Source organism: Manis pentadactyla, chromosome 3 (genome assembly GCF_030020395.1).
Source record: "Manis pentadactyla isolate mManPen7 chromosome 3, mManPen7.hap1, whole genome shotgun sequence".
Taxonomy (NCBI): domain Eukaryota; kingdom Metazoa; phylum Chordata; class Mammalia; order Pholidota; family Manidae; genus Manis; species Manis pentadactyla.
In genome coordinates, this window is record NC_080021.1 from 22,452,156 (window position 1) to 22,465,263 (window position 13,108).

The 13,108-nt window shown below is 38.1% G+C and overlaps 1 protein-coding gene across 4 annotated transcripts in view; it reads right to left on the bottom strand.

Moving 5' to 3' along the window:
* Nucleotides 1–13,108, bottom strand: part of COL14A1 (collagen type XIV alpha 1 chain) — a 239,414-nt gene that overhangs the window by 121,860 nt on the left and 104,446 nt on the right. For all 4 annotated transcript variants that reach the window (XM_036876369.2, XM_036876368.2, XM_036876370.2 and 1 more), the window contains exons 13-14: nt 12,131–12,260; nt 9,572–9,711 (exon numbers count right to left, since the gene is read on the bottom strand). In XM_036876369.2, the coding sequence (XP_036732264.2) occupies nt 9,572–9,711; nt 12,131–12,260 (270 nt within the window). The remainder of the gene's footprint in view (nt 1–9,571; nt 9,712–12,130; nt 12,261–13,108) is intronic.

Consider the following 13,108-nt stretch of genomic DNA (forward strand, 5'->3'; position numbering starts at 1 on the left):
GAAGGGTTTATAAGCAGAATGGACAGAATGCAAGAGGCCATTGGTGGAATTGAAATCAGAGAACAGGAACGCATAGAAGCTGACATAGAGAGAGACAAAAGGATCTCCAGGAATGAAACAATATTAAGAGAACTGCGTGACCAATCCAAAAGGAACAATATCCGTATTATAGGGGTCCCAGAAGAAGAAGAGACAGGAAAAGAGATGGAAAGTATCTTAGAAGAAATAATTGCTGAAAACTTCCCCACACAGGGGGAGGAAGTAATCGAACAGACCACGGAAATACACAGAACCCCCAACAGAAAGGATCCAAGAAGGGCAACACCAAGACACATAATAATTAAAATGGCAAAGATCAAGGACAAGGAAAGAGTGTTGAAGGCAGCTAGAGAGAAAAAGGTCACCTATAAAGGGAAACCCATCAGGCTAACGTCAGATTTCTCAACAGCAACCCTACAGGCCAGAAGAGAATGGCATGATATATTTAATACAATGAAACAGAAGGGCCTTGAACCAAGGATACTGTATCCAGCACGACTATCATTCAAATATGATGGTGGGATTAAACAATTCCCAGACAAACAAAAGCTGAGGGAATTTGCTTTCTACAAACCACCTCTACAGAACATCTTACAGGGACTGCTCTAGATGGGAGCACTCCTAGAAAGAGCACAGCACAAAACACCCAACATATGAAGAATCGAGGAGGAGGAACAAGAAGGGAGAGAAGAAAAGAATCTCCAGATAGTGTATATAACAGCTCAATAAGCGAGCTAAGTTAGGCAGTAAGATACTAAAGAGGCTAACCTTGAACCTTTGGTAACCACGAATTTAAAGCATGCAATGGCAATAAGTACATATCTTTCAATAGTCACCCTAAATGTTAATGGGTTGAATGCACCAATCAAAAGACACAGAGTAACAGAATGGATAAAAAAGCAAGACCCATCTATATGCTGCTTACAAGAAACTCACCTCAAACCCAAAGACATATACAGACTAAAAGTCAAGGGATGGAAAAACATATTTCAAGCAAACAACAGTGAGAAGAAAGCAGAGGTTGCAGTACTAATATCAGACAAAATAGACTTCAAAACAAAGAAAGTAACAAGAGATAAAGAAGGACACTACATAATGATAAAGGGCTCAGTCAAACAAGAGGATATAACCATTCTAAATATATATGCACCCAACACAGGAGCACCAGCATATGTGAAACAAATACTAACAGAACTAAAGGGGGATATAGACTGCAATGCATTCATTCTAGGAGACTTCAACACACCACTCACCCCAAAGGATAGATCCACTGGGCAGAAAATAAGTAAGGACACGGAAGCACTGAACAACACAGTAGAGCAGATGGACCTAGTAGACATCTATAGAACTCTACATCCAAAAGCAGCGGGATATACATTCTTCTCAAGTGCACATGGAACATTCTCCAGAATAGACCATATATTAGGCCACAAAAAGAGCCTCAGAAAATTCCAAAAGATTGAAATCCTACCAACCAACTTTTCAGACCACAAAGGCATAAAACTAGAAATAAACTGTACAAAGAAAGCAAAGAGGCTCACAAACACATGGAGGCTTAACAACACGCTCCTAAATAATCAATGGATCAATGACCAAATCAAACTGGAGATCCAGCAATATATGGAAACAAATGACAACAACAACACTAAGCCCCAACTTCTGTGGGACACAGCAAAAGCAGTCTTAGGAGGAAAGTATATAGCAATCCAAGCATATTTAAAAAAGGAAGAGCAATCCCAAATGAATGGTCTAATGTCACAATTATCGAAATTGGAAAAAGAAGAACAGATGAGGCCTAAGGTCAGCAGAAGGAGGGACATAATAAAGATCAGAGAAGAAATAAATAAAATTGAGAAGAATAAAACAATAGCAAAAATCAATGAAACCAAGAGCTGGTTCTTCGAGAAAATAAACAAAATAGATAAGCCTCTAGCCAGACTTATTAAGAAGAAAAGAGAGTCAACACAAATCAACAGTATCAGAAACGAGAAAGGAAAAATCACGACGGACCCCACGGAAATGCAAAGAATTATTGGAGAATACTATGAAAACCTATATGCTAACAAGCTGGGAAACCTAGGAGAAATGGACAACTTCCTAGAAAAATATAACCTTCCAAGACTGACCCAGGAAGAAACAGAAAATCTAAACAGACCAATTACCAGCAACGAAATTGAAGCGGTAATCAAAAAACTACCAAAGAACAAAACCCCCGGGCCAGATGGATTTACCTCGGAATTTTATCAGACATACAGGGAAGACATAATACCCATTCTCCTTAAAGTTTTCCAAAAAATAGAGGAGGAGGGGATACTCCCAAACTCATTCTATGAAGCTAACTTCACCCTAATACCAAAACCAGGCAAAGACCCCACCAAAAAAGAAAACTACAGACCAATATCCCTGATGAACGTAGATGCAAAAATACTCAACAAAATATTAGCAAACCGAATTCAAAACTACATCAAAAGGATCATACACCATGACCAAGTGGGATTCATCCCAGGGATGCAAGGATGGTACAACATTCGAAAGTCCATCAACATCATCCACCACATCAACAAAAAGAAAGACAAAAATCACATGATCATCTCCATAGATGCTGAAAAAGCATTTGACAAAGTTCAACATCCATTCATGTTAAAAACTCTCAGCAAAATGGGAATAGAGGGCAAGTACCTCAACATAATAAAGGCCATCTATGATAAACCCACAGCCAACATTATATTGAACAGCGAGAAGCTGAAAGCATTTCCTCTGAGATCGGGAACTAGACAGGGATGCCCACTCTCTCCACTGTTATTTAACATAGTACTGGAGGTCCTAGCCACGGCAATCAGACAAAATAAAGAAATACAAGGAATCCAGATTGGTAAAGAAGAAGTTAAACTGTCACTATTTGCAGATGACATGATACTGTACATAAAAAACCCTAAAGACTCCACCCCAGAACTACTAGAACTGGTATCGGAATACAGCAAAGTTGCAGGATACAAAATCAACACACAGAAATCTGTGGCTTTCCTATATACTAACAATGAACCAACAGAAAGAGAAATCAGGAAAACAACTCCATTCACAATTGCATCAAAAAAAATAAAATACCTAGGAATAAACCTAACAAAAGAAGTGAAAGACTTATACTCTGAAAACTACAAGTCACTCTTAAGAAAAATTAAAGGGGACACTAACAGATGGAAACTCATCCCATGCTCGTGGCTAGGAAGAATTAATATCGTCAAAATGGCCATCCTGCCCAAAGCAATATACAGATTTGATGCAATCCCTATGAAACTACCAGCAACATTCTTCAATGAACTGGAACAAATAATTCAAAAATTCATATGGAAACACCAAAGACCCCGAATAGCCAAAGCAATCCTGAGAAAGAAGAATAAAGTAGGGGGGATCTCACTCCCCAACTTCAAGCTCTACTATAAAGCCATAGTAATCAAGACAATTTGGTACTGGCACAAGAGCAGAGCCACAGATCAATGGAACAGACTAGAGAATCCAGACATTAACCCAGACATATATGGTCAATTAATATTTGATAAAGGAGCCATGGACATACAATGGCGAAATGACAGTCTCTTCAACAGGTGGTGCTGGCAAAACTGGACAGCTACATGTAGGAGAATGAAACTGGACCATTGTCTAACCCCATATACAAAAGTAAACTCAAAATGGATCAAAGACCTGAATGTAAGCCATGAAACCATTAAACTCTTGGAAGAAAACATAGGCGAAAACCTCTTAGACATAAACATGAGTGACCTCTTCTTGAACATATCTCCCCGGGCAAGGAAAACAACAGCAAAAATGAATAAGTGGGACTATATTAAGCTGAAAATCTTCTGTACAGCAAAAGACACCATCAATAGAACAAGAAGGATCCCTACAGTATGGGAGAATATATTTGAAAATGACACATCCGATAAAGGCTTGACGTCCAGAATATATAAGGAGCTCTCACGCCTCAACAAACAAAAAACAAATAACCCAATTAAAAAATGGGCAGAGGAACTGAACAGACAGTTCTCCAAAAAAGAAATACAGATGGCCAACAGACACATGAAAAGATGCTCCACATCGCTAATTATCAGAGAAATGCAAATTAAAACTACAATGAGGTATCACCTCACACCAGTAAGGATGGCTGCCATCCAAAAGACAGAGAACAACAAATGTTGGCGAGGCTGTGGAGAAAGGGGAACCCTCCTACACTGCTGGTGGGAATGTAAGTTAGTTCAACCATTGTGGAAAGCAGTATGGAGGTATATCAAAATGCTCAAAACAGACTTAACATTTGACCCAGGAATTGCACTCCTAGGAATTTACCCTAAGAACGCAGCAATCAAGTTTGAGAAAGACAGATGCACCCCTATGTTTATCGCAGCACTATTTACAATAGCCAAGAATTGGAAGCAACCTAAATGTCCATCAATAGATGAATGGATAAAGAAGATGTGGTACATATACACAATGGAATACTACTCAGCCATAAGAAAAGGGCAAATCCAATCATTTGCAGCAACATGGATGGAGCTGGAGGGTATTATGCTCAGTGAAACAAGCCAAGCGGAGAAAGAGAAATACCAAATGATTTCACTTATCTGTGGAATATAAGAACAAAGGAAAAACTGAAGGAACAAAACAGCAGCAGAATCACAGAACTCAAGAATGGACTAACAGGTACCAAAGGGAAAGGGACTGGGGAGGATGGGTGGGTAGGGAGGGATAAAGCGGGGAGAAGTAGGGGGGTATTAAGATTAACATACATGGGGGGTAGGAGAAAAGGGAGGGCTGTACAACACAGAGAAGGCAAGTAGTGATTCTACAACATTTTGCTATGCTGATGGACAGTGACTGTAAAGGGGTTTATAGGGGAGACCTGGTATAGGGGAGAGCCTAGTAAACATAATATTCGTCATGTAAGTGTAGATTAGTGATACCAAAAACAAAGCAAAAAAAAAAAAAAAAAGGGCAGTTCCTGTGTGGTAACCTCCAACGAGTTCTACACAAGGGTATAAAGGGCATATAAAAGTGTAGGCAAAGGGTCTGTTTGTGTTTATACAGAGGATCAAAGCCTAATTGGGCTACCCCGAAAATGAACTAAGATACGATATGAAAACGAACTTCCAACATCTGCACTCTCTGGAAGACTCATGCCAGAAGATGATCATCAAAAAACCCCAACAAAGATCCATGCACTGCTACAGCTGTAGATGCACACATCCCACCAGTTCCTGGACTTGCCATTGGAATGAGGAAGGAGATATCTAAGCTGGCCTGTGCATACAGTAAAACAACAAATTTGACTGGATCTATACTGTTGGAACTCAACCAAGAATTTGGAGAAGTGCAAATTGTAGCACTCCAAACTCTTACAACTACAGACTATTTACTGTTAAAAGAACATATGGCATGTGAACAGTCCCCAGGAATGGGTTGTTTTAATTTGTCTGATTTCTCTCAGACTGTTCAAGTTCAGTTGGACAATATCCACCATATCATAGATAAGTTTTCACAAATGCCTAAGGTGCCTTAATGGTTTTCTTGGTTTCACTGGAGATGGCTGGTAATTACAGATATGCTTTGGTTATGTAACTATACTCCTATTATGTTAATGTGTGTGCGCAATTTAAGTAGTAGCTTAAAACCTATATATGCTGAAGTTACTCTACAAGAAGATATGTCAAAGAAATAATCAATCTTCCCATGTTTTCTTCCGTCTGCTACTTCTATAACTTTTCTTCTTCCTTCCTAATTACAACCCTTAAATAGAATTCGTGCCTCATATCAAATTTACCGAGTATCATAACTCCTCCAAGTGGTAAAGATACCTCAAGACAAATGCTGGGCATAGAAGCTACAGGGCATAAATATGCAAAGAAATAAAAAGCTATCCTTTTCAAACAATAAGGCTTCCCTCTCACTTACCAACTTCACATTTCCCTGTATGGCCCCGGAAGATGACTGGTTAGCCAGAGACGGGTAAGATTCCTCAAGGGAGGAACAACCTAAGACAGGCACAGTCGCAGGGGGGCCATCAGGTGAGAAATTGGGGATCAACAGAGGTTAGGCTTAGAACCTCACCCCCACTGTTCTGAGAGAAATCTTCTGCATACGTGGATGTTTTATTGCCCTGGTCTAGCTTGGATTAACACATAGTCTACAGGCACACACCTGATCATCTACATTTGCTCTCTTACAACACTAAACTATGTTTTCTACCTTTATCTTGTATCTACCTACCACTTCAGCATTTTATTAAAAATAATAATAATAAAGAGAGAAATGTGGTATCCACATATAAATCAAGTATAAAAACCAAATGAGTATTCATATTTGAACTGACTGTTTAGAGTTCATAATGCATGAGCAAAACCGAAAGTTTCTGTGATGACTGCCCTTGTACTGTTCACTATGTAACTTATTCATTATGTAAGAATTTGTTCTCCATGTAAGAACTTGTTTGTTATGCCTCAGAAGATTGGAGACTGACGAAAATTAGGCTTGGGGTGGATTAATGATTGTGCATTGAGCATTGACTCCCTTATACAGAATTTTATTGTCGTTAACAACCATTTGATCAATAAATATGAGAGATGCCCTCACAAAAAAAAAAAAAAAAAAAAAAGGACAGACTTCCAATGGTAAGATAAATTAGTAACCAGGATGTAATGTATAGCATAAGGAATATAGTCAAGATATTGTAACAGCTTGGTAGGGTGATAGCTGGAACCTAGAATTATGTATATAAATGTTCTACCACTGTGTTGTACACTTGAAACTAATGTAATGTAATACTGTGCGTCAACTACCCTTCAATAAAAAATAATTATTAAAAAAAAAAAAAAATCAAATGAGTATTCATATTTGAACTGACTGTTTATAGTTCATAATGCATGAGCAAAACCAAAAGTTTCTGTGATGACTGCCCTTGTACTGTTCACTATGTAACTTATTCATTATGTAAGAATTTGTTCTCCATGTAAGAACTTGTTTGTTATGCCTCAGAAGATTGGAGACTGACGAAAATTAGGCTTGGGGTGGATTAATGATTGTGCATTGAGCATTGACTCCCCTATACAGAATTTTATTGTTGTTAACAACCATTTGATCAATAAATATGAGAGATGCCCTCAAAAAAATAAATAAATAAAATAAAATAAAATAAAACTTATATATATGTGACTGTTTATTTTTGTTTTATGAAAAATTATTATCAAAGTTGGATGCTCTGCAGTGAACAGATATTTATCACTAAATACAGTTGTGTTACTTCAGTCATTCAATAGTCAACAGTTTTAAATTGGTAAGTTTCACATAAAAATAGAAATTCCTGGTCACAGGATCAAGGGTCACAAGATGTGGCAGCCCCCGCCTAGATTTCTTTGCAGCAACAATCTGCAGAAGTGGATCCTGGCTGCATTTCAGTTGAACATGTATGTACTCCCCAGCACCTCAGTCCCCACCATGCCCTAGAGTCCCTGTCACTGTAGCACATTGTCCACTGTCGATAGTCGTTGGTCTAGAATTGTTGTCTCTCTTTCAGTAGAGAATTTTTTTCTATATCCATGTCCCAAAAATGGGAATATGAAATATACAAAATATATTCTAAGTTAGCCTCCTGTTTCAAGAAAAAACAGGTGAGTGTGTTTCTTTGCAGGTGTGACTATTTCTGCACATTTAATAGCAAGCTTCACTCCTTACATTATCTGTCTGATTTTCCTGCATGGCTGAATTTGTGACTCTTTATTATTCTTTTATTGAAGTATAGTTGAAATACAATATCATATTAGTTTCAGGTCTACAACATAGTGATTCAACAGTTAATACACATTCTTAAATCCTCACCCCCACCTAGTGTGATTACTATCTGTCAACGTAGGACTATGTTACAGAACTACTGATTATATTCTCTATGCTGTACTTTCAGCCCCATGAAAAATTTATATTATGATTGAGATTTTGTCCCTCTTTATCCCCTTCACCTACTTCACCCCCACAACCCTTACCCCATGGTAACCACCAGTCACTTCTCAGTGTCTATGAAATCTACTGCTGTTTTTTTCACTTGGTTTTGTTTTGATTTTAGAGTCCACAAATAAGTGAAAGCATATGGTGTTTGTCTTTCTCTGCCTGGCTTATTTCACTTAGTATAATACCCTCAAGGTCCTTTAAAATAAAGTAGTTTATTTGTCACTGGAAAAAAAAGACACTGATTGCTCAGTTTTTAGTTTCAATCTTTTTACCAGTCTAGACTCCTGTCTCCAAAAGCAAAGCAAAAATTAGTCCAAATGACTCCAGCTTCATCAGAATTATTTGCCCGAGGGATTCATGAAGATTTAATGGAAGATATTGAACATTATTTCTGTATTGTTAGTATATGTGCAGTTATTGTTCATTCATTACCCAATGTCCTGTGCAAGGGTACATTCTGCAAAATACTGCTTAAATTTAACTGAATGAAAATGTCTGCCTCATTTTATGAAAATACTTTCTTTATTTGGTGAGAAACTAGAAGTGATGTAATCTAACATATTTCCCTCTTTTTCTTAGCTCATTGGACCAAGATAAGGAAAAATAAATAAAAATAACTTTGCTATTTATCCTGCCAAAAAATATTCCCAAGGAAAGAATTTCTGAAGAGCATTAATCCCTGGATGCAAGGTACTGGGTCTTCCTGGGTTTCCGTAAATTCTATCATTTGAAAGTATTTTCCTACAAGACTTGAATTAATTCAGTTTTTAATTCAAGCTCATCTAAGATTTTTTCAGATGCCAGTTTACTCAGAAGCAGAGGGGTAAACTGGATAACACCGACACTATTTCTAGTTTACTGCTTCTATTATAATGCATACTTCCCCATCCGTCCCCATGGGGCAGATTATATTTTCCAAAGATGGCTACATCAACATAAATCCCCCATCCCACATACTTCCCACCAGCAGTGGGACTGCCATTCCTCCCTATCTTGAACTGATGCAGGGACTTGTGGCATCTCCTACCAATGGAGTGTGGTAGAGGTGATGCTCTATGACTTCCTAAGGGTGACACAGCTGCCACTTAGCTCTCTATTTCTTTGGACACATGTCTGGGGACTCCTGAACCAACATGAAAAAAGCCTACCTCCTCTTAAGCTGCTATGCTGGCGGGCTCATGTGAAGAGTCTGCTTAGAGTTACAGACACTCCAGCTCTCAATCAATCCTGCCTTCCCAGACCAGGCACCAGACCCCTGTATAAACTGTTGTGATGGCTCCAACTCCAGCCACTATGTGGCTACAATCTCATATATGACCCTAAGCCAGAACTACACATCCAAGCCCCAATGCCGGATCCACAAAAACTATGTAAGAAAATAAATAATTAGTATTGTTTTAAGGCACTGTGTTTTTGACGAGATCGGGCGCGTTCAGGGTGGTATGGCCATAGACGGCACTGTGTTTTTGGATGATTGGTTATGCAGCTATACAAAACTAATACACAATCACCGGAAAAATCCACATTATGTTCCACAGCTTACCTCATTGATTTCAGTCCCATCTGCGTTGTTATATACAATTCGATAACCACTGATCTTTCTTGAAGTTGGGTCCCAGGCTAACCGAGCACTGTTAGAGCCAACATTAGAGATTCTCAGGTTTCTGGGTGGACTTAAGGGTACTTTGCAGTAAATGGAATAGAAAATAATTAAAAATTTAAATAACATACATGTAAGAAAAGTAAACAAAAAGAACAAACCAGCATCTTTGACTCCTGAGCTATTTACATTTGAGAAAGTTCCCCCAATTGACTTATAACAAAGAACATTAACAATCAAATGAAGAAAAAAAATAACATACAAGTTTTCTTGTAGAGCATGAATAGTAGAAATAACCTACACATGCTTAAAAATAAATAAGATTTAGGTAGATTTTTTGTGCCTTTCTTCTCCAGTCAATGCTATTATTATAAACTAATATAAATAAGAAACCCAATGGATCAAAAACCAAGACACCTGAAATGAAATCTTAGCTATTCCATTGAACTATCACATGGTGCCAGCAAAGTCACTCTAGTTCTCCACTCCACAACATGAGGGTAATGTCCATCTGCCTCCTCCACTTGGGTATCTAATAGGCATTTCCAACTTTACATGTCCAAACCTGAACTACCAACTGCTGCCACCTCTCCCAGTCTTGTCCCTCAGCCTCTTCCTCTGAGCAAATGGAAAGCCCACTCTGCCCTTTGCCCAGGCCAACAACCTTGGAGTCATCCAAGATACAGGTTTCTGAACATATGCGACCTTCGCAGTAAGGCTCTCCATGGCCACCTTTTGTAAAATAATCCTTCCATCCAATTCCACCTAGCCTTCTCTATTTATTTTTACTGCAGATTTATTGGCCTACTTTCTTACCCCATATACGATAATCTCACAGGATTAGGGGTTAATTTTGTTCCAGGTTTTATCCCCAGTATAGCAGGTTCTCACTAAGTATTTGTTAAATCAGTGAGCAGGAGTCCTCTGGGTAAATTCCAGTGGCTTTGTGAGATGAAATAAACATTGTGCTGTAGCTTTAAAAGTATTTAAAGAGATGTTGGTATTTCTGCGATTCCTATTAATTCCACAGCTTTTTGCACTTTCTCAAAGACCCCCCCTTCTGATTCAACAGACCAGAATTTGTCAATCATCCTTAAGAGTTTTATGAGATTTTACAGGTGTACTGTAAAAACAATTGTAAAGGTGTACTATTGTTTCCTATGAGTCTGGGATGTAACACATGTTGTCTCATTAAATCCTTACACTAGATTGTAAGGACAGAGTTACAATTCTCCCCATTACATCGACATTGAGATAACTTGGCCACAGCCACAGTAGGAGCAGAAGAGCAGTTAGAGTTTAATTAGGCAATTGGTCAATTGATTTGAAAACCTATGATATGGTGCTGATAGAGATTGAAAAGATAGATAAATAGTATCTTAGAAGATAAGTTAGTAACAACTCAGCCATAGCCACAACATATGATGCTCTCTCACCCCAAGGCCAATTCTTTTCATTAACCCAATACATGTTGATTATTTGCCAATAAAGAGCCTAAAAGACTTTGTAACTCTTTTAATACTTAAGGGGCTGGAGATAAAGTGTAGGAAAGGGAAAAGCAATATAATTCAGTGTTATGTACTCATTGCTCGCAATATAATTCAGTGTTATGTACTCATTGCTCTAAATTTTTCTGGAGTTCAGTTAAATTCGACAAGATGGTGGAACCATGTCTCGTTTACTTAGTGCATAAAAATTCCAGTCTCAGGAATAGGTACCCAGGACATCATTTTCTAGGACCTTTTTTATTTTAAGCCAACTACAAATGATAGGAAAGGGTCTTGCACATATATTTTAAATGTAAAGAAATGAGCACTCTGAGTGAATGACAGATGATCCTATATCAACCACACATTGTGAGATTATTGTTCCTTCTACAAACTAAAAAATGTTACATAACTTGCCCATTGTCACTCAGCTAAAATCTGACTTCGGTCTTGGTAACATCTTGGGTGATCTGATCCCAAAGCCCATGTTCTTGCACCAATATTCTGATCTAGCATTTGGATTTAGTCAAAGACACTGGTGGAACCATCTAAAGGATGCTGAAGTTCAATTCTAGCAGCCATATGACTCATAATAACAAGACTGTTGATCTCGGCAACGGTTTACATGAGTTCCATACACTCAAAATTCATCAAGCTGTATGCTAAGATTTGTGCATTTTGATTGTATGTACCCTGATACAAAATTTAAAAAATAATCCAGAGGTACTAGGGGAAGAAATCAATACATTTGATTAGATATGCAAATTCTACATAAAAAAAAATACCATGAGAAATATAAATGACTAAATAAATCACACATAAAACATTTTCTCTAAGAAATAATAGTAACAAGACCAGAGTAAATACATTTTCTTCTCCTAAATAAAATGGACATTTTCTTAAGTTCCTTAAGCTCTTAAGAGGTGTCAACCTAAACCAGTTTTAACAATTCAGAATCCCAACATTCATTTGAGCCTTTATTACAATATTTCATCTGAATGAGTGAATGTCTCACATGTTGTTTCTTGTCCTGTAACAGGATCGCTGGCCTCTTCTCCAAACATAGCATAAACTGTAACTGTGTATTCCGTATTGGGCAACAGACCACGCAGTTCAATATCTGTGTGGGTCTCTCCAATTTTCATCTGAAAAGAACATACATTATCAGATCATTGGCCAATGTGTATTATTCATGTCGATCACAGTGGAACTGAATAAAGGTGAGACTTCATGGAGTATGATTTTGTCTCCTTCACAACCCCTCTGCCAAACAGGCTTCAACCATAATTTTTTCATTGTTTTATATTAGGAACAGATGTTAGGGAACCATATAAAATGGAACGTACCCATGTGTGCTGCTGGAGGATAACTCTTCACATCTGGACAAGTGGCAACTGCAGCCAGAATAACAGCGTCAAATATTTGGTCCCCAGAAGAGTGTGGATGGAATCGAATCAGAAATGCTCTCTAGAAAGAGTGTAAGCTCCAGGCCAGCTTGCTGGGGGCAGGGCCAAGTGGGCATCTTTCACTGCTTGGCTAATTCTAACCAGCCCTCTGGCTGAATGCCCACTTCAAGTCGAATTGAGCTGGACCAGTTTTGTTGCCCCATTCAACCAAGGGGCTTGGCTCACCTGGAATGCAATTCCCTTCCATGACTCAGAAGAGATCAACCCACCTTGACACCTCATGTGACAATTTGCTTTTTGATTCTGGTCTGATTATTTTCCTGACCTTTGGAGTCAGTCAGACTAGCCAACATTCTCAGTTGTATGACAATTGCATGACAACATGGTTTGATTTTTGTTTTGGAAGGAAAAAAAGTATCTCCATAAACAGTTTTAAGTCACACAACTGCCAGTGTTATTGTCAAATTACAATTTTTAATTTTGAAATAGCTCAACATATATAATATTAATGTAGAGAAAATAATAGAATACTCCCAGATGCACCCACTACTCAAATTTTAACAAACATCACCATTTTATTATATTGG